Source organism: Halichoeres trimaculatus, unplaced genomic scaffold (genome assembly GCF_033239565.1).
Source record: "Halichoeres trimaculatus isolate MK-OKI-2021-1 unplaced genomic scaffold, fHalTri1.1 fHalTri1_scaffold_16, whole genome shotgun sequence".
NCBI lineage: Eukaryota > Metazoa > Chordata > Actinopteri > Labriformes > Labridae > Halichoeres > Halichoeres trimaculatus.
The window spans coordinates 13,807,603-13,829,573 of record NW_027437194.1 but is presented as its reverse complement, the minus strand read 5'-3'; the positions used below and the strand labels follow the sequence as shown (position 1 = coordinate 13,829,573).

Below are 21,971 nucleotides of genomic sequence, written 5' to 3'. Positions count from 1 at the left end.
AGCTGGGGTTTGATCTCCGAGTGGAAAAAAGGGACACTGACCTATCGTTTGTTATTTTTTTCCAACATGTATTTTATGGACATATGGCTCTATAATAATCCGTCAACATGAAGAATTCAGTGGCTTTAGCTAGCTACACAAATAGTGCTTATTCTGAGCCTTCAAAAAGTCAAATAGCCCAACTTAGATAAGAGCAGTTTTCTATCTTCTCACAGCTCATACCAGGTTCCCTTGGTAGGTGTTTTAATCCATCACTGAGAATTTAAGTAAAAGGGATTATCCTGGATTCCTCGTGTCATAGTCTATCATTGTAATCACCTCTTTAATCCTCAAAGACAACAGTTACTCCACTTTCCCATTACCATTCATTAGAACCCCCAAATGTTTCCTCTGCAGCGCGCCTCTCTGACACCGCGACGACAAAAACTAAACACAATCACTGTCAAAGTCTAATTCTGTTGACATGTTCACCTCTTTCTTTCGTTCATTGTTTTTCTGTCTCCTCCTCTCAGACCTGAGGACATCCAGGCATCGAGGGGTCTCGTCTCTCCTCAGCACACCCACAACAATCTGAATGCCGTTCAGCCTGCAGAAGGTGAGATGGATAAAATTCACCACATATCTCTGTCATGTTTGTTCACATGTGTAGTTTGTCTGTGAGTAATGACTCAAGATCAGTCAGCTTTTCAGAGCAAGTATTGTTATTTTATAATCTATCAGTTAAGGAGTTATGGAGTGCTGATTAAACAGACTGAAAATGACTCAGATGCCTCTGTGTGAGCCAAGTGGACTGAAGAAAACAAGACAAACTATTTGGTTTCAGAAAACACTTCTTCAGCACATGCTGAAGAAAAACTTTTTTTTTAATTAAAAACTGAAATATTTGCAATTAGTGATACATATGACTGATAGAGAACAGACATTTACGCTTTTGGTCAGAAAACAATGACATGAATATGAAAAGATCAGCTAAACCAAAAAAGTACTACTTTGTTTACAGGAGATGCCAAAAGTTCTTATAACACATAGGGGTTTGTACCTAACAAGGTGAGCAGGAGCCAGGGGCTTATTACAAAAAATCTGTTCCCAACATGATGTGGAAATTATATTTCTTCGGTTGAAAACATTTTGGTAAAGAGCTGCAAACACTGTTGCAACTGACCTATGGCTAAGCAACACCGCTTCCACTTGCAAACAATGCAGGCACTGACAGACACTAGGAAACATTTCACAAGATGCGATCAATGATTTTCGGAGAAAGAAAGACCAGATATCATCTAGAACTTACCAAACGTGTCTAAAGGACATACGACATATGGATCCTTTTATTGTTGAGAAGGTTGATAAAAGCTTCAGTTAAAAGACAAAATTTATAGGTTCTAGTGCAAACGTGATAAACCCCATCTGGCTACCATCAGCATCTCAAACAACAAGATAAAAGATCAGCATTAGCCACGACAAAAATATAATGTCCTTTTTACCATCTTTGCCAAGAGTGTGTCTGTTAGTTTGGTGCTACAGTATTTACATTGAATCATTCAGCATAATGTTTGCCAACCTTTGTTATCCCAGCTATTACAGAAAAGCTAATGAAGCTAAGCCCCAGAAGCTAACGTTAGGTTATGATGTCCTGTCACCAAAGAACAAAACTAGAACCAAATAGGCCAATGAACTCCCAACAAACAAAGTGACAACAACACAGCTTGGAGCTAACGTTAGGCTAACTTTAGCTTACATTCGAGAAAAGCTTACATCCGTTAGACTGCAGTGGTGGTTCCAGTGTAAAAGAAAACTTTATATTTCTTTACAGCAAAGTCATGATATGCGGTCTCAAAAACAATGTCAGCTTACCTTAGAACAGATGGAGACATCCTTGTTCATTTTATTCACGTTGTGCTGATGTGGTGGTCTACAGAACACCTTCATCCACCCAGCCTCTCAGGATACCCTGTGACAGAGTTGCATGTACCAAATGAACACCATTTGACCATTTTTTGACTTAAAATCTCAGAAAAACCTTATAAAACCAAACAAAAACTGACTGCAATGCATTTCAATGAACGTCCGTGCAGTGTATGAGAATGACTTTGCACACTGTGATTGGCTAATTGTGTTAAGTGGGCAGGACTTAGCGACTAAGCCATAGGTCACTTAACTTATTGACTTCTGGAAATTAGATTATTTAAACTTAACATTTCTCCTGCTGGTGGAAATAAAGTAGATCTTTTGTCTCATCTCTGACCTCACTCTGCTTTCTAACCCTAGATCTCAGCTCCATACACACTCCTGTCACTCGCAGGGAGCGACAGAGAAACAACGAGCGTCAGCGTTCCAACAGCACCACCACCTTGGCGGCATCCGTTGGCCTGCCCTGTCCCTTCTCCCCCTCTGGGGCCGAGGACGGAGGCAGCACTGAGTGGCGAGCTAACGAGAGGCTGAGCCAGGCCAACCTGGACGCCATCACCTTCCCGGGCATCCCGCAAACCAGCACAAACACTCCCAGCTTCAGTGAAACCCCAGTGATGAACAGGCAGATGAGACACAGTCTGGGTGACGCCATTATGTTAGAGGACACAGCAGAGGACGTGCACAGAGGAAGAGCATTCAGTTTAGGAATGACAGGAGGAAATTCTTCTGAGAATGCTGAACGAGTTTCCACGGGGATCCCGCCAGCTCTGACTGATTTCCAGCTTCCAGCCGGTCCAAACGTGAGAGACAGCAGGGATAACCCACCATCTCCTCCTTCACCATCCTATCCGTCCTATCAACAGCGCCTGTCCTCACTCCGTATCTCTGAGTCCAGCCTTCTCAGCCCGGTTGAGCCGCATCCTCCACTAAAAATGAGCTTTTCACAGGAGGATGTGGATGAAGTTTTCCTTAAAAACCCTGCTCATTCACTAGTCAAAGAGACAAACACAGAGGAGGACTTTCCTCCACCACCCCCTCCTGTTGAGTTGGAGCAAGAAGATGGACTCCAGACTTCAGAAAGGTTTGTTGATCTCTTTATTCCAACATTTCTTTAGGGTCTTTCTTGGTCATAATCCTTCCTCCTCTCTTTTGCACCTAGACCTGCACTGGAGGTTTTGAACGACACTAGAACATTCAAACCCCAGTCTCCACCTACATCCCCTGCCTCCACGGTTTTTCCACCACCTATGCCATCACAAAGTCAGCAGCCCACCACTATCAACTCCATCACTACATCCACCACAGATGAGGATAGCTTTGGTCTGGAGTATCAGCCTCTGCCAAAGAGGGAGAAGACCTCAGAGGAGCTGCGGGTGGAGATGTTAGCCAGGCAGTTGGTGGGTTGACCCTGCAGTTGATCTTGAATTACGTCTTTCTATCTGAATGTTTGTCAGCATTTCTTTTGGTGGTTTGAGCTCTGACTCAATCTTTTCCTTAATTTCATCTAAACTCTTTTTGTCATACATTCTTCAATTCTCCTCGTTTATTATGATTCAGGTGCAGCAGGACCGCTCTCTGTCGCCTGTCCTGGAGACTTGGGGTGGTAAATCCACCGTAGAGCTCATGGAGGACATCTTCCCAAACAGCAAAGCTGGTGGCAAATCTTCCTGGCAGCGCAGGGGCAGTAGACCAATGGACGACAGGTAACTCTGACACCTTGTAACTGCTAAAAAGGACACACCGCACATCCAACTTAGCCTTAAATCTGCAAATATTTTTCCCTTTCTCTATCATTCATTACATCCTGGTGGTGTATACTGATATTCTTTACAGTGGTTTATGTAATACACTGATAAAGAAGTTGAGTGTGTTTATTCAGGCTTCAGCCCAAATCTGCAGAAAGAGACTCAATGTAACAGAAGGAAACACGAACATTCAGGGGAAAAGGACTTCCTGTAAACCAGCGTTTGTCATCCTTGTTGTGTTTGCTGACAGCTTCCCTCTGCTATCTGCTGCTGACACAGAGAACAAACCTCAGCTGCGTGTGGTGGCCTTTAGAGTCGGTGACATCTTCAGTGTGTTTTGGTTTGATGGCGAACGTGATGTTCAGGAAAGGAATGTTTTCTTGCTGAAGAGAGAGCAAGCACTTTAAATTTCCCATAATGCAAAGGCAGCAGGAAGCTTGTGTCTGCTTTGACATTTAGTAAAAGTAAGTGTTTATACTGTTATGTTTGTGTGCATGCTGGATGAAGGGTTTCCTCAGTACATGAGGGGCCTGCTCTACGAGGGAGGGGCCTGAAGGAAAAACAGAGATTATTTTATTTGGTAATTCACTCATTGACTTGGGACCACTCCAAAATTATTTGCGTCCCAAAGTCACCAGCCTTGGCGTCACCATAGACAGCGATTTTAAACTCGATAAGCAGGTCAATGCGGTTTTAAAATTGAGTTTTATCACCTTCGTCTTTTATCAAAGGTAAAACCTTTTTTATCTTTTAATCTTCTTGAACAAGTCGTGCATGCTTTTATCTCTTCTCGCCTGGACTACTGCAATGCGCTTTACAGGGATATAGGCAAAAATGCGCTCTCACGGCTGCAGTTAGTCCAGAGCTCTGCAGCACGACTTTAACAGGGGCCAGAAAGCGCAAACATATCACCCCAATTTTAGCTTCTTTGCACTGGCTCCCTGTTGATTTTAGAATTGATTTTAAGATCCTTTTGTTTGTTTTTAAAGCTTTGAATGGACTGGCCCCTCCATACATCACAGACCGCCTCCAAATTTACATTCCAGCGCACGCTCTGAGGTCTGAGGGCTATTCCCAGCTCGTGGCGCCTAAGACGAGACTTAAAACCAGAGGGGACAGGGCCTTCTCTGTGGTCGGTCCCAAACTCTGGAACGCTTTGCCCCTCCACGTGCGAATGGCCCCCACAGTGAACTGTTTTAAGTTTCGTCTTAAGGCCCACTTTTATTCTCTGGCTTTTAACACCGCGTGAGTTGTGTGGTCCTCTGTGTCTTTTAATTTATTTTATCTTATTTATCATTTCAATTCATGTTTTTATTTTTTTATGTTTTATTCATTTTATGGTTATTCCTTTTGTACAGCACTTTGGAGACGTTGGTCTGTTTTTAAAATGTGCTATATAAATAAAGTGGATTTGGATTTGGATTTGGATACAAACTGAGCAAAACCAGCACACTGAGGTGTTGTATTTTGATTGTTTCATAGCAGTTAAATCTTAAAAAAAAAAAATACAGGGTTAAAAATTGTGCAGAAAGTTGCAGAATTTTTTTGCAGCTTAAAAACAAATCCTACTTCTTCTGCTGTGTGTCTCGGCTCTGCCCTCTGTCCATAAAGAAGCAAATGAAGATTTTTAACCTTTTATCTTCAGTATACTGACTTGTGGACTGTTGGAAATGAACTGAAAAACACCTGTAAAAACATTCAAAGGGTTTATGCTGTAGAGGAAGTATTTTGTTTTGGATCTGCTCATTATATATTCAAGAAATCTTACAGTTGTTCAGTACATGCTGCAGTTTTTTGACAGAAGTGTCTGCTTTTTTTTTTTTTAACCTCTGTCTCCAGAAACATGTATCAGACTGGCTGAATAAAACATGATCGTTGAAAAGCCAGGAAAACAGTGTTCAGTGAAAACTGAGGCATTTCTTTGAATTGAATTGCTGGAAGTCTTTAACCTGACGAGCAAGTCAGACTGTTTTAACACAGTCAGCTAAAGGAGAGACCAGACAAACCTGATCAATGTGTCTACAGTGCAATGTGGAGAGTTTCAAACAAAGCCACTGTTTCTCTAAACTTCACCACACAGATGGACTGAGCAGGACGTCCTGAAGAAATGAAAACTTTATCTGCTTTTCTAGCTTTGAAACACTCTAGATATTTCTCTGTATGTAATAACAGATCTGACAGATTTACTGTTGTTTACATCTCAGAGAGGATGAGTGTTGGTCTTTTTTCCATATTCACATTAATTACTCATGGAAAGATTAAACAGTAATAGAGAGCAGATCTGATTCAGGTCAGAATGACAATCAGACAGGTGGTGTCATACTCTATCAAAAGTTTGGCAACACTGACCCCTTGTGGCCATGGTTGGTATGATAATGGCTGCACTTTATTAAGATCTGCAAGGTCCCAAGACCTGGAGTAAAAAGCACATTGAAGTGGAGGTTTTAAACAGTCACGTTTCCTCTTTAGGATCCACGATGGTGTCCTTGATCTTGCTCAAAACACAACCACAGATGGAGGGAAGGAATCAGATCTGGATAAGGATGAAGAAAGTGTTAACACCAAGAAGGTAAAAAGTGTACTATAACAGAAAGTTTACAGCATGCTGAAGCTGGAACTCTGGATTATTCCCTCAACTCTCACCTGTCTGTCTGCAGGTGGAGCTGTGTGAAGCTCTGAGGAGCAGCGTGGCAGCTCTGCGGCAGGAGAAGGAGGCTCTGCGTGAGGAGCAGAGACGTCACCAGGCGCTTGGATCGAGCATTGAAACGCTGGTCCAGGAACGCCTCAAATCCAATGAGAGGGACAAGTACAGCATGTTCATTGGTACGACATCCAACAACTGTTTTGTTTTTTTAATCAGAATCAACTACAGGTCCCATCATGCTTTGCTGATGCACCTTAAACTGAGATAATGAAGTGTTCATTTGCAGGAGATCTGGAGAGGATCGTGAACCTGCTCCTGTCTCTGTGCAGCCGGCTGTCCAGGATCGACAGATCTCTGCTCGCTCTGGAGAAAGAGGAGGTGACGCGGGAGGGAGTAGCCGAGGAGAGGGTGAGACAGATCCTACCAACACGTCACTATCTTAATCTGTTGATTTACATGCCCTTTGTGTTACATTTCCTATCCTCAGCTGTCCCTTCGTAAGGCTCAAATTATCAGGAGATTTGTTTAGAATCATAAGTGTGAATAAAGATGGTTTCAAGGTGGAAGTCGTTTTGTGCTAAGGGTCAAGTTCTCCACTTTACGTTTGTCTTTTATGAAGTGAAAGTGAATCTGATCAACCTGATTCAGATGACTGATTCCACATTATCAGAGCTCATCTGTACACTCTTTCTTTGAAAACGTTTTGGGTTTTGGCGCTTTAGGAGACTGCTTATGCCTCAACATGATAACATCTGAGTTAATCAATTAAAATACAAACCAAGACAAACCAAACAACCAGCAGTTGATTCGGTCCAGTCCGAAAGCTTTAATCTGATGGGATTAATCTTGATCAACTGGTGCTTCTGTTGTCCTCTAAATTTATCATTTTCTGATCATTGGTGTTGATCACTAAAAGTGTTTGGGGAGGAGAGAAGAAAAAAGAACAAATAACAGAAAATTGAGACAAGCTGAACAGAGAACAGATGTTGAGTTAAAGTCTTTCTGTGTCTGTTGATGTCTGCTGAGGTGATAAATGAATCAGGGTTTGAAGCCTTTGAGGAAATCACTGATAAAACACCAGCTTTCACACTTTAATCCGCTGAGTTGTCTTCACTGGCGATGACAGATAATCAGATCATCTCACCTGGTTCAGATGAAGGAAAACAGCTCTTCATGTAGCGCCTCATTTATGTAGATGTCAATCGTTTATGACCCATGAAAAACACTTTGGCAGGTTTTGTCAGGGATGTTCATGAGGAGCTGAATCAAATTAAAGCTTAAAGGTGTGAGATAAGTTGGTCTGATTATTGTTTTTCTCTGAATTTATTTTTATTTTTACTCTTTGGCTTTTAATCCAGCTTGAGACCCTGCTCATGTCTTAGTGTTTTTACAGTTTGTTTTAGTTTTTTTTATTAATTGTTTCATTGTTTTAAATTATTTTTAGAACAATGACACAATTTATTTTACTATGTGCAACTTTGTTTTAATGATTTATTTGTTTTATTTACTTATGTATTCCTGCACTACTTTTATATACAGCGCTCTGTTTCAACTGAGGTTGTTTTAAAGTGCTTTATTAATAAAGTTGAGTTGAGTTGAGAATAAAACTTCAAGTTTGTGTTGCTGAAAACTTCTAAGTAGGATTCTGAAAACCTTTACAACAGTCAGGACTATCCTAATCTCAGCAGTGGGCTGGATTAAAAGAAAACCTGAATTTGCCAAACAGCAACACCCTCACAGTAATGCCAATACTTTTTAATGTGATATGTTTTATATTTTTTCTCTGCAGTAAAAATAGAAATAAAGCAAACCAAAGGGTTGAAAAAATGAAGGATTTTGTTTACATATATATTTACTTCATTGCATCAGTTAATTTAAAATAAATCTGCATTACATAAAGAAAAGACAGCTCACAGGAAAGAGTAAGAGTTTATTTTTCCCACCTTTCACCCTCCATGTAAACTTTATTCTGTCTGTGTAAAAATAAAAATAAATCAAAATTGCTGAAAAACACAAAAAGTAGTTATGTTGTTTAATATTTACCATCTCCTCCTCTTCAGGACTCCCTCCATCACAAGCGCTCCCTCCTCCTCTGTCAGACCGAAGACGCTCGGGAGCTGAAGGAGAATCTGGACCGGCGGCAGCGTGTGGTCCACGCTATCCTCACCGGCTACCTCACGAACCAGCAGCTGCAGGACTACCTTGACTTTGTCAGCACCAAACCCTCCCTCCTGATTCGCCAGCGGCAGCTCGATGACCTCATACGGCAGGGGGAGGAACAGCTCACACGATTGGCCGAGAGCCTGCCGCAAGAGGTGGCGGAGGCCCATGGTTGGTCGAGAGGATTTCCCTTCTTGTCGTCCAGCCCCTCTCACTGCTCTTCACCTGTTCCTACAATCCTCCCTCCTGCTGTGACGCCAGGTCCTGCCAACTCCGTCAGGTCAACCACTGTGACATCACTGTGATGTACAAGAAATGAAGGACAAGAAATGAAGGAAGGACGTATGAAAAAGACTAGCATGGCCTGAAGAAGCCGTGTTCGCTCTGAAAGAACTATGCAGACTTCACACATGAAGAAGAAGAAGAAACACCTTTAATGTGCCTCATTTTATTCACACCTGACTGTTTGTTACACACCTGTTCGCCTCTGCCAACCTTCATCCTCTGTTTTAAAGTTGATCCATGGACCTTGAGGTGTTTTGAGTTAGGGTCCCACCTGATATGTTAACAGGTATTTCTGTGCAGTTTTCTGGCTCGTTATAACACTCTCTTGACTATAATTATTTGTATGTTTGGTTTCAGTATCTATCTGATATCTAAGAATATCACACAGGAAGTCAAAAGCAGAGTTTAGAGCTGTTGATGTAAAATTCAGCTTTAAATCATGTATAAATGGTTATTTTTAATGTGAGTCAAACGTCCTGATTACTAAGAAATTACCTTTTTTAAGGCATTTCTGGTCACTTTGAAACTTGGACCTATTATTTTCAGGCTGGTGCATGAAATTGACTGTAAAGAAAAATAGGTTTTGGATTTGCTCCATTGGGTTGCTCCTGCTGCAAAGACTGTAGTGTGTCCTAATTAAGAGTCTGACAGTTTAACAAAAAGCTCCTCCTTCAGAGATCTACCTTTCTGATTCATTCAATAAGAGAATGGACTGGACAGAGTAAGAGAGATTGGCTCTGTGTCTTTGGTGTTCAGTTTCACAACTGAGCTAAAATGACATGTTTTTTTTTTTTTAACATCAATCACATCCCTGTCTTCAAAGGCACCGGGATTGTGAAAGCAGCAGTAATTTAATCTCACCATGGGCAGGAGTTGCTCGTATACAACTGCCTCAATCACTGTCAAACCAGTGTTTTTTATGAGTAAACCACGGCATCTATCTTCTCAAGGAGGATGTCTGAACTGGTTTAAATGTTTTAAAGCTGATCAGTGGTGGTTACCATATTAGAGAAGCTGAATTAAAAAACTTTATGTCAACATGAAAAGAGATGGAGAAGAAGCAGGCCTCAAGTCTCCAGCCAACCATTTACCCCTGATTCAGCAAATTTATGTACTAAATTGGATGAGTAATAGAAAAAAAATCAGCCCCCATCAACTGAAACCACTGCTCCTTTTTTACCACAGAAGATTAGAGCCCCATTAAGACAATGAAAGAATGAAATTTTAAGAGTAAAGGTGCAATTCACAAGAATCATTATGATTGAAAAGAGTCTTAATACAGGAAAATAAAGTTAAGTTATGAATAGAATAGAACTTTATCATTGTAACAAGTACAATGAAATTGAAGTCACAGCAGCAATTGAGAAAACAAAAGTAAGAAAGTGCAAAAAGGTCCATAAAAAAATAGATGCTGACAGCTTGTCAATCATTCTCCAGTTCAGCCAGCCTCCACCTCCACAGGGTCCAGGACTGAGCTTCTTCAGTCATGCTCCATCTCTGTCTCCTAGATCCTGTCTGCTCACAGCAGATGAAGCTCTTCCAATGTGGCGTTGGTGTCTGATGTTAGCTCCATTAGCCATGGCTGTGAATAGCATGATGCTATTCTGCCTTCTGGTATTCCCTCTGTTGCTGGGTTAGCACAGCTAGCTCGTCCAGCTTATTGGAGATAGATCTTACGTTCCCAATAACAATGGATGGAAGGACAGGTCCATGTCGTCACTTCTTAGCTCACACCTGAGAACCAGCATGTCGTCCTCACCTCCTTCTCCTCACCTTGTGGGAAGACATCAGGCCTTACACCAGTTAGCATTGACATGCTACAGGCTGCTAACAGCTGAGTTCACATGTAAACAATGTGGCCATGGTTACATGTACGATCTCCAGACAAACACAGGAGAAAAATTAGTAAAAATATCACTGGTATGATATGAAATGATATAAGAATGAAGTTGTAGATCACTTACTATTGGGTCTTCAGTTGTTGATGAAACCAGCTTTCCAAATGTTCCTCATTTTACTACAGGCGTGAAGGCTAACAGTAGCCTCAAAATATCACTTTTGTGCTTAAATTTACATTTTATTCTTGAAATTACTTTCTGTTTATGTGTTCTGCCTTGATATCCTGCTAGAGTTCTTTGTTCCAGGCTGTAAATATGTTAATTTTAAAAAAGAATTTAACAGGGTTTCCTTGTTTATCATTCAACATTTTTCATCCATTGTGTTGAATATGGAGAGATGATATCATAACTCAGAGTCTGGCAACAACACAGCTATTCGCTATCACTGTGGGGATCCTTTCTGTTATGCTGTCAGACACTGAGAATTACGCTCTAAGCCTGTCAGGACAACAACAAGAAGCACTGAAGCTTGGACAATCCTCAAATCATTTTATTCCTTTCAGTCATTTGGACCTCTGTTTGTGAAGAAGGATCCAGCTTTAAGATACCCAAGGTTTCCTTAACTACCCTGATGGTGCTTTTCAAAGCAAGAAACATTCAAACTCACCCAGGGATGCCTTTTTTTAAAGTGATGATATAAAGTGAGCAGGTGTGTTATTCTAAAGATGAAATACCTTCTCAGCTTTCGCACATGTACAGTAAACTTATAAAACTAAATGAACACCAAAAGGAGGGTTTTTATTTTGTGGCAAACAGTCGACACTGAGAGAAAATCTGAAACTGAGTGAATAGATTCACGAGGGTCACCGGCTTTGTAATAATCATTGTCACATAATACTGTATCACTACTACTGTCACCACTGTCTGGAGCACTTTTTATAGATAACATTTTAACTACTGTCTGCAGCAGCATTTACACTGAATAATAAACATTCACATTCCTATTCCTCCCTGAAAGGTGATGAAAGACAAGATATTAAAAACTGAAAAGATCCCAAAGATTTTTACAAAATTTGCAAAAAAACATTAACTGTATTTATGTTTGGGTTTATGGTTTTGTTTCATATTAAATTGGAATATTTTATCCTCCCTCTGTTCAGGTTTCCCAAAAGACCAATTTGCAACAATAAACTTGAATTATCTTTGCCATGTTAGGCCCATAAGTTGCAGAGAATGACAGAAAATTCCTTAGTTCATGAAAACAAAGATCATCAAGATACAAAATGAGGTAAACAAAACATGAAATGTCATAAAAAGAAATAAATTAATCAGTGATGATTCAATGAATTTCCTGCCAATTCCCTAGTTTATTCAACAAAATGTTTATTGTCATTAGAGCAACTTGAAGTCATCCAAATTTAAGCAATGCACATGACTGATTTCTTATTTTTTATCTATTGCACTTCATAATGTTTGAGGAATTAAAGATAATTAAAGAAATCAAAGAAAGAAATGATGAAAATAGAGGCCACAGAAGCCGATATAGACTCAAGCCTCTTAAACACTGAGTCCTACTTTTCCCATAATGCAACTCAAAACTTTTATTACCAGACATCTACCAGCATGCACTGTTTAGCCTCCATTCTGTCCATTTTTAAGAAGTAACAAAACAAATACTTATATGACAACTGCCAGCTGATCAGTGGATGTTTTTACCTTTAACACTTTTCCTGCTTCATCTACATTTTGACTGTTTTTGTGTTGAGAGCACCTTTTGAAGTATCTTCATATTCTGTAAACATTAAAAAACACACAAACTGCCTTATGATCTCATCAATAACCAAGATTTGACTGTTGCCTTTTGTTTATGGTTTTGTTCTTGTAATTTTTTTTTTTTTTTTGCAGAGGCAAAAACGACTATTCAGAAACATTCATAGGTTTGTTATTAAACGACATTCAATGTTCACTTTATGACAGGACGATAACAGACAATTCTTGGTTTTTGCAAAATAAATGAATATTTTGTAAATGATTTCACAATCTTTTCAAGTTATCCTGCGTATAATACATGAAAAACATGAATATTTTACTTTGACTCATCATAATTTAAAAGCTGTTTCCACACTTTTCTCAAGCTGATATTGTGTAGTTTGACCTGATTCTAATCTGTTAACCTTTTTCTTCCTGGATATTTAGACTTTATGTGGTGGGCTTTGAGTGGGAGGTGGTTTTGCACCAAGTAGCATCAGGACTAGGATTTGATGGCAAGTGTGACAGGGATCGTAGCCTTTGTACATGGGGCGCCTGCTCCAGTCTGTTAACTTATCTTTGATATCATTTATATGATAATATATATAGCCTAATAAAAAACTTTATTTATATGGCACGTTTCAAAAGCAATAATGCTCTACAGAATGAAACAATCAGTAAAAGAAATAACAGAAGAAATACAATAAGAGTAAAAGAGAAATGTGGGGATCAAAAGAAAATACATTATATGAAAGGCTAAAAACCACCACCAAATAAAGGGAAGGACAACATCAGAAAAAAAATAAATAAACAAAAATAAACTAAACCACAAAAGATTCAAGATCCTGCCCATGTACTGTTAAAGAAAAACTTGAAAGTAAAATAAAAAAAAAATTTCAGTTGGAATCTCCAGTAAAAACACATTGATAAAAAATGTGTTGTTAAAAGAGATTTCGGAAAGATTTAAAAGATGAAAAACGAGAGATGACTTATAATTCAACTATTTTCCAGATTTTTGGTGAATAAGTCAACAACGTTACAGTGAAATGGCTTAAGTGTAGAAAGATTTGTCTTTATTGAGGCAACATGCAGATGTGACTCTCCAGGTCAGTCATTGGTCAGTCATTATCAGCCGGAATTCTCTAAGTAAGTCAGGAAAAAGAGGTAGAAAACATACTCTCAGAGACACATTCACACACACACACACACACACACACACACACACACACACACACACACACACACACACACACACACACACACACACACACACACACACACACACACACACACGATAAACATCGATTGGTCCCAGTGAAAGTAGCTAACAAATCAGACACATCCGGGTTATCTGTAGGAATGCAGCAGGTGAGGCTGTGGTTAAATACCTGCGGTGGGCGGAGCTTTAATCCAGTCTGACAGAAACAGTTCCCGACCTTTGAAACCAGTAGGGAGAGAGAGAGCGCAGAGGAGTGGGTCGGACCAGAATGGCCACGGATTTGTCCCAGGACTCGGTGCTCCAGTACCTTCGCAGCGGAGGAGGCTCGGTGAAAAATGCAGACCTGCTTCTGCACTTCAGGAGTTTCATCCGGGACCACGCGGACCGGGAGCGGAACCGGGAGCTCTTCAAGAAGTATGTCAACTCTGTTGCCACCGTGCAACAGCTCGACGGCGTCTCCTATGTTGTTCTGCGGAGGAAATTCAAAGGAAGAGTCCCAGGCGGAGGTGAAGGGGGCTCCGCCGGGCCACAGCGACCTACCACCGCGGTGAAAAGAGAGCCCTCCCCGGGGAACGCACGAGTGAGCCCAGCTTCGAGCGCGAACAAGCCTCGGCAGACACCTCAGCCCAGGGAAGTGACTACCTCCGCCCCTCAGGGAGGGAATGCAATGAAAACAGTCTTACCTGTGGCGGGTATAATGCTTAACAACAACAATGTGGAAACAAATTTCAACCTAAAACAACCAGAAATCAACAAACCAAGTCACCATGGAGGACCAGCAGAAGCTCAGACCATAAGTCTGTCACAGCCCTCTGCTCCGGATCAGAGCTCTAAAACCAGACACAATGACACGGGATTCTACCCTCCAGCTCCTGGCGTGACACCTGCTGTCCCTGCAGTCAGATATTATGGAGAAACCAGGCAGCAAATAGCTTTTCAGGAACCTCTCAGAGGGAGAGAAGCTGAGCGAAGGACCCCCAGCTTTCCAGAGCCTCCTGCCCAAGATTGGAACACTCAAATGGGGCAACATCAGGTGGGTTTTGTCCCCCCAGCGTCTGCTATAACACCTCCTGTCTCTGCAGTCGGACAACATGGAGAAACCAGACAGCCACTCCAAATCCAGGAACCCCTCAGAGGGAGGGAGGCAGAAGAGAAGACCCCTAGATTCTCCAAGCCACCTGCCCAAGACTGGAACACTAAAATGGGGCAAAATCAGGTGGGTTTTGTCCCCCCAGTCTCTACTATAACACCTGTGGTCTCTGCAGTCAGACAGCATGGGGAAACCAGGCAGCAAATACCAATCCAAGAGCCCCTCAGAGGGAGGGAGGCAGAAATGAGACCCCCTGATGTGTCAGTGCTTCCTGCCCCTGATCAGAGCTCTAAAAAGGGCCCACATGAGACGGGTTTTGGCCCCTCAGCACCTGTGATTTCTACAATTAGACCAAATGAAGAAACTGTCCAAGTACCTGATCCCCCCGATGAAGGAGAGGCCAGTCTACAGCCTGAGAGAGGTCTTCATCAGGAGCCTCCTCTTCCTCAGGTCAGTCTTAAATTTCAGGTTGCCCCACGACGCCGCCACAGACACAGGAAGAGCTACAAATCTGCTGTATCTTATGACGAGGATGAGAATGAAGAGGAAGAAGAGGAGGCCCCTATCAGAAGAGGTTCAGCAGGTGGAGAGTGGCCCTTGAGTGTTCCCCTGGGGACCATGGGGAAGGCCATCTCTGCCTCCTCGCCGTGCATCATAGACGTACCCTCTGTTGTCCCCTCGTCTTCATCAGAAAAAGGTCTCCCGAAGATTTATGTCCAGGATGTTGTAGAGGAAAGACTGCCCCCTAGAAGTGGTCCAGGTTGGAGATTGGAATCAGAGGCAGAGATAAGAGGACAGTGGGCAGGGACAGAATCAGAGCCTGGGTCCATCAGACATAGTTTGCCTCTGGAGGTGGAGCACTACGTTCAGCCATCACAGTCGGCGCCTTCCAAAGACGTTTATGGAGATCGACGATACTCACAGCCTGCGGGTGTCCACCTGGAACAGGGATGGGGGTTACAGCAAAGTCAAAGGGGGTCACTGTCATCAAGCACCAGCAACTTGTACGCCCCTTCATCTGACTCTGGTCTCGCCATCAGGGATGTTTCAATATCTGGTTCCTCTCGAGGATTGGGGTGGAATAGCAGCTTGGAGGATCTACGGAACAAAACAGGTACAACACAGTGATATTAGGACTTTTTGATTTTTGACAAAATCATGACACTAAATCCAGCAGTTGATTAGTATCCAGGGGGAAGGAATCACATGGTAACACATGGTTTGATAACACATACAAAGATAACTTATATAACTATATATAACAAGTTTCTTTATTTTTTTTCTTCTTTTATTTTCGGATAACTCTTTTATCCATTTATTTGCTACCATTTCTAATTTATTGCTCCACTCCTGTTGAAAGCGTTTCTGTTTTATCATGTTATTCTGTTTCACTTTAGTCTCGTTGACCTTTCCCTTAATGTTTTGTTCTTGCTTTGTTTGAACTCACCAGACTTTTCTCTGTCTGGCCTGACTGTTAAATATTTATTCTGTTGTCCTTGAGAGTTTCTGCCTAGCTTTGACTGTCGAAGCACTTTCCAAATACTGGATTCTAAAGGAACTTTGAAAATTATGATTACTATGATGATCAATTATGATTATTATTAAAATGACGATTGCTTTAAAGGGGAATTTAAAAAAAAGTGCATTAATACTTGTGTGAAAATTAAAACAGTTAAAGACAAACGAATTAGGAGATTAGAGACCAAATGAAAGTATTGAGGGTATTAGAATAATGAAAAAGCAAAACTTTTTATAGAACTAAAAAAAATATATATAATTCTGCAGTTGAATGAAAATAAATTATTTGAAAGAAAACTTACATCAGAGCAAGTCTTTCAAATTGATGTTTAAGTATTTTTGCCTGTAACTTAAGGTTAAGGTAAACAAATTAAGTTTGGTATTATTGTTGTGTTTCCTCATTTTTTGTCACAGCAGTTAATCATGTTTATTTATTCTTATATTACCAAATCAAACATTTAATACGGACGTTTTGAAAGAGGAGCAGGTTCAGCCTTGCTGAGGTTATATCATAACAAAGACCCAACATCAAGATAAGGATCCTTATCTCATCCTAAGCTAACATGAACAGAGCACTGCAGCATGAAGAAAATTACAAGGACAAACTTCCTGTTAACAGGCAGAAACCTCGAGCAGAACCAGACGACTGCAGAGACGAGGGTGTTGTTGGAGAGAAGTATAGCTGCAGAAAGAAAGAGAGATGAACAACAACAAATAACATTTACATCACCACAATGCTAACAAACTGATCTGATGATGATGATGAGACTTATATCAACAGTTGTAGCAACTTAAGCTTAGTGTAGGATCTGAATTTTTTGACTCCTTTACCGACTGCTGTAAAATCTACTTCATGTCTGCTGCAGAATCTCTCAGTTTCTCTTTCAGAAACCCCTGATAGGCCTTCTGCTGGGTTTTTATGTGCTCTTAAAGGCAACCTATGCTGGAAAAAAACAAATAACAGACATTAATATTCAAGACATTAATTATGTCTTTAAACCTCTTTTATATCATCAGGTCTCGAAGCAGGTGGAGCTCAGATCCAGGAGGTTCTCATACGTGCCCAAAGGACCAGAGCTGAGCCTTCAATGCTTCATGCTGGTACCAAAACCCAGGCTCCCTGGCATCACTCTACAGGCCACCTCCTTGATGACCAGGAGCCGATGACTCATTTGTCACCATTTTATCACTCCAGTGACCATCTTCATGTCAACCAGCAGTTTCCAGGCAAACCCTGGCACCTTTCCACAGGTTGGAGCTCAGAGCACTTGTTTGATCAGTGTTTTAGGAACTTAATCTTTTTTTTTTTTAGTGTAGAGGCTGTGATACAGAGAAATCAAATCTAACAAGAGACTTGAAATCTGACTTTATTTGATCATTATAACTTCTGCATGCTTCATTCCTCAGTAAGCTCTGGATTATTCTAGATCCTTTTGCATGACTGGACTTGGCTGCAGAGGCACAGCCTGTTACATACACGCTGTACAGAAAAAGCAGATCCACCCTCTCTGACTCTAACGGCTGTTTTTTAAAAATTTGTTGTTTGCTGCAGATGTCTGGGGGTTGTCTTTTGGTCATTTTTTCCTTGTACCAATGTCTCTGTTTCATGTTTCTCTGTCTTCTGTTAATGATAAAACAGGAAACACATCTGGAATAATATTCTTCCACCTTTCAGGTGATCTTGACGACCACCACGAAGCAGAGTTAAGTGAGGCCTCCAGCTCTTCACCAAAGCTGCGGCCACACTCAGGCATACCCAGGCGGCTCAGCAGCCATCTGAGGAGCAGGATGTGCCGCAGCATGGGAGCCGACCTGGACCAGCTCCAGCAGGAGGAGGCGAGAGGAGGCAGTGAAGCAGCCCGTCTGAACCGCCTCCACCTCATCTCCTCCTCGCTCAGCCTTCGGTATGATGTGTCTTCGTCCTCGCTGTCGTCTTGTTCCACGCCACCTCGCAGCCACAGCCTTGCCAGCCTGGCAGAGGTGGTGGAAGGGAGAGACAGGAAGAAGAGTCTCCCGTCCTCTTCTGCTTCTCCTCCTGAAGGCTCCGGTAGACAGGTGAGACTCACAGGTTGTGTCACTTTCCTTTTATCCCCTTCAAACCTGCCAATCAGTCTTAGTGTGGCTGTGCATGAAGGGAAAGTCTTGATCTTATTGACTGGATTCTGTTTTGTGAATTTGCACCAAACAAACCATAATGAAACAATTGAAATTCTGGCCTTTGCTTTTCTTTCTTTGACTTTCTTACAAACAAATCTATCACACTGACTTCTCTAAAAACAAGTGTAAGACATCATAGTTTCTGGTGGATTCAGAGATGAGAAGGTTTTTTTTGCTCCTGTCTGCAGTCACAGGTTCCTCTGGAGTCCAGGGAGCATGAATGGCTTGTTAAAGGGGCAGCAGGGACATGGCCAGACATCTACTCTCTGTTCAGAGAGGACTCAACTCTGCTCAACAAACGGGACTTCATCTCCGGCTTCACCGTGCTGCACTGGATCGCCAAACATGGAGACCACAGAGTCCTCAACACCTTATGGTATCAAGCTGATAGCAATTTTTTAGAGAGCTGTAGAGATGCACCTGCACTATATCTAATTATTCTCCAAATTGTTAGAACTAATTATCTTTTGAAAATGCTAGAAAATGTTTGAACAGGGCTCGAGTTAAAATGAGAGAAAGTTTCTTGAAAGTACCCTTTTAAATCCCCAAAATAAATTCTTGCTTTAAATCTATGCAACCCACATGCAGCAGTCAGAGTGAGGTTACGTTAGCTCTGCTTTGCAGATGACTGATAGGACATAACCAGGATTCACTAAGATTACACATCACGGACATATATCAGCACACCGACCTGCTAGTAGTGCTAAAATCAGCCGACTACCAAACTACAGTACAACTGACAAAGTCAGCTCTACGCAACTGCTGATATATACCTTATCTTAGCGCGTTGTATCTGGTAAAAAGTTGTCTTAAGCAAAGAAAATTTCTTTTGATCTGATCTCCATTCATTTCGAAAACTAAAATAAGCCTTACTAAAAGTGACGTCTTCACGACAGTGTGCGTGAGACTCCAGGCCTAAAGGTGGCGCTGCAGTTTATTTATAACAGATACCCCTCACAGCATCTTAAAGAAAAAGTAACACTTGTCAACATGCTGACTTAGCTAAAAGAGTACAAACAGCTTTACCTGAGATTAACTGCAGCACAAAAGCTTGTTTTCTTTTTTGTCTTGTAAAAAAAGCCAGTCCCTACAAATTACTTGCAACATCAGAGGACTCTTGAGAAACATTTTCAACAGCTGCTTTAGGACAGATCTGTTTTAATATTTTGTGACACTTAGCACTCATCTGCTGCCACCTGCTGTTTTCAGGTATGGAGTTCAGAAGGCAGGTATGGACTTCGACATTAACGCCAGGTCAACGTGTGGACACACCCCTCTCCACATCGCCGCCATCCATGGCCACAAGAACATCATGCGCCTGCTGGTCAGTAAGTTCAAGGCTAATCTGAAACTAAGGGACACGGCAGGGAAGAGGCCCTGGCAGTACCTGAGCAGCACCACTTCACCTGAAATCTTCCAGCTGCTGGGAGCTCCAGCAAAGGCTGCCTTCGGGGGTGAAGGTGGAGGAGTTGGGAGGTCGGAGTCTTTCTGGAAACCTGAGAAGCAGCATCAGCAGCGTCGAAGGCGAAGACATCACCTCTCGTCAGCTTCGTCAGCTGAGAGACCAACAAGCTTTTCAGCCAAAGTGAAGCGATCATCTTCCCTTGCTGCGTTCCTGAAACACAAATCACTACTACACTTTCACGGACATCAGTCAGATTCCTCCCTTTAAAAAGCTTTTATTCATTGATACAGCTCTTATTTTGTACACTTGGCATTAAGTTCCACAGAGACTGCCCTTCAGCAGCATAAACCTGAAAAGGTTGCAGATTTTTCTGTCATTTGATTGGTTTGGTGTTTGCAGAAATAACATCATGATGCAGACTTGTAATAAGTCAAGCTTCATCAGGTCTGTCCTAAAGACAAGAAGGAAAAACTTTTATTTTTAATTTGTTTTTATTTTTTTAAAAGGTCAGAGCATCATTTGAACACATCATCTGATGTATTTAAGGAACACAGGAAATTTTAAGGCTGATTGATCTTAGTGACATGTTGAGCAGATCAAAAATGTTTGATCTCAAACAGACTGCAAGCTGCTCTTGCGTGCACGTCCATTTTTAAGAGAAATAAACCACTCAGCACTTCAGATTTTAATTAGAAATTAACCAGAACAGTATAACAGGATCCACAAGTTAAAATAAAATCACTCCGTGTGCACAAAACTTCACTTGAACTTCTTTTTAAATCTTTTACTCGGATCTTTTTTTAAACAAGTCCCCTGAGCTGCAGAGGAACCAAAAACCCTCCGAACACCTTGGTTAAGATTTGAGGAAGTGAGAGCAAGTTTCTCACGGTGAGCTGACCTGTTGCCAACAGTAAGCATTTCATCTTTGTCATCTTCAATTTTAGCCTTTGCTGGATCCTGGATTAATACCCCCTCTTTACTGTCCAAAGCCTCTTAACCTACAAGTGTGTGGTCTTCTGAGTTTAAAAAGATTACAAAGGAGTTAAATCCTTTCAATCTAAAGACCTGGGCTCAGCACAAAAACCTGTAACAACAGGGAGTATCGGTGTGAAGAATTCAGACACACTATATCACCAAGACAGCCGAGAGGAGAGATATCTCAAAGCAGGAGGTGAATTGCTGCACTTTACCGAGCAGATCGGGCTTCAGAGAGGCTGTCTGAAGTCATTGTTGTGGGAGAGGAAGAAAAACAGAACAAGGTCAGAGTTTATGAGCCGCAGGACACAGAGAGCTTCAGTTTCAGTCTGCAGCTGTGATTCACTGCTGGAAACCGAGACGATACTGCAGCGTGTTGACAGCTTGGTACTACAGATCTGAACTTTGTCAATGGGACTGACACATTCCTCACATTGTTTTCCAAGAATCCATCATTCCACACTTTGGTTTTCTCATTTAAAGCCTGCTTTCAGGTACCGGTTGTTTGTAATAAACTCAAACTGTAATGACTTGGAATGTAGATATGTGCTTTTATCTCGTTATTTTGCCTTTTATTCAAAGTTTTATTCATGATTTCTGTCTTAGAGCATCATTTGAACAAACTGACACAAATGTAGTGATATGACCTTGATTTTAGTCTTTATTGACTCAAAAAGTACAGAAAGGAATATCAGACTGCTGTTGTAAGAGGTGAAATTGTGATGTTTTTCATATTTTGAGAACACATTTTAAACTTATAAGTTGGATGAAACGCCAGGCTGCCCTGAATCAAACGAGAATTTAACGATCAGCATGAGATTTGCTCAAAACAGGACATCATCAGTTTGTGCATCTCATTAAAGGGGAAAATTTGTCTCATTTTGTCAAGAGAGGAACACAACTTTGTTGCATGGCAACAGTGAAGGGGGCTTCTGGAATGTTGGGGGAGCTGTAAAGATAAAGTAGCTGAGATGAAGTGTTTCAGACAGAGACTGAAGTAAGAGGTGGTGAAGACACTAGTCTGAGATAAGAGTCGTTTGAATCATACAAAGCTCCATAAAGCTTTCAGGGGGACAGCATAAGGCCTTAGAAGTAGGACTATGTTAACGCTTGAAATGTAACAACAACCAAATAATAACCAGCAAATAATAACAACCAAGTAATAAAACATGAAATTTAAGTCACCCAAAATTTAACGAAAGTGCTGAGTCGGAAATGTAATAACTTTTTGCCCAAAATGTAACAACTTGTAACGTTATGGGTTTATTACATTTTTTT

At 41.3% G+C, this 21,971-nt stretch overlaps 2 protein-coding genes across 2 annotated transcripts in view; both read left to right on the top strand.

The window, feature by feature from the left end:
• Positions 1-12,551, top strand: part of shroom3 (shroom family member 3) — a 56,958-nt gene extending 44,407 nt beyond the window's left edge. The window contains exons 19-26 of the mRNA XM_074691013.1: positions 513-595; positions 2,266-2,989; positions 3,068-3,305; positions 3,466-3,611; positions 6,123-6,222; positions 6,311-6,476; positions 6,584-6,705; positions 8,358-12,551. Of these exons, the coding sequence (XP_074547114.1) occupies positions 513-595; positions 2,266-2,989; positions 3,068-3,305; positions 3,466-3,611; positions 6,123-6,222; positions 6,311-6,476; positions 6,584-6,705; positions 8,358-8,762 (1,984 nt within the window). The 3' untranslated portion in view covers positions 8,763-12,551. The remainder of the gene's footprint in view (positions 1-512; positions 596-2,265; positions 2,990-3,067; positions 3,306-3,465; positions 3,612-6,122; positions 6,223-6,310; positions 6,477-6,583; positions 6,706-8,357) is intronic.
• A 1,179-nt stretch (positions 12,552-13,730) lies between these two features.
• On the top strand, positions 13,731-21,233 carry sowahb (sosondowah ankyrin repeat domain family member B). Its single transcript, XM_074691160.1, has 5 exons — positions 13,731-15,752; positions 17,174-17,407; positions 17,832-18,211; positions 18,502-18,689; positions 19,523-21,233. Exons 1-5 carry the CDS (start codon positions 13,817-13,819, stop codon positions 19,983-19,985), a joined length of 3,201 nt encoding a protein of 1,066 aa, XP_074547261.1. The 5' UTR covers positions 13,731-13,816; the 3' UTR covers positions 19,986-21,233.
• The last annotated feature ends 738 nt before the right edge of the window (positions 21,234-21,971 follow it).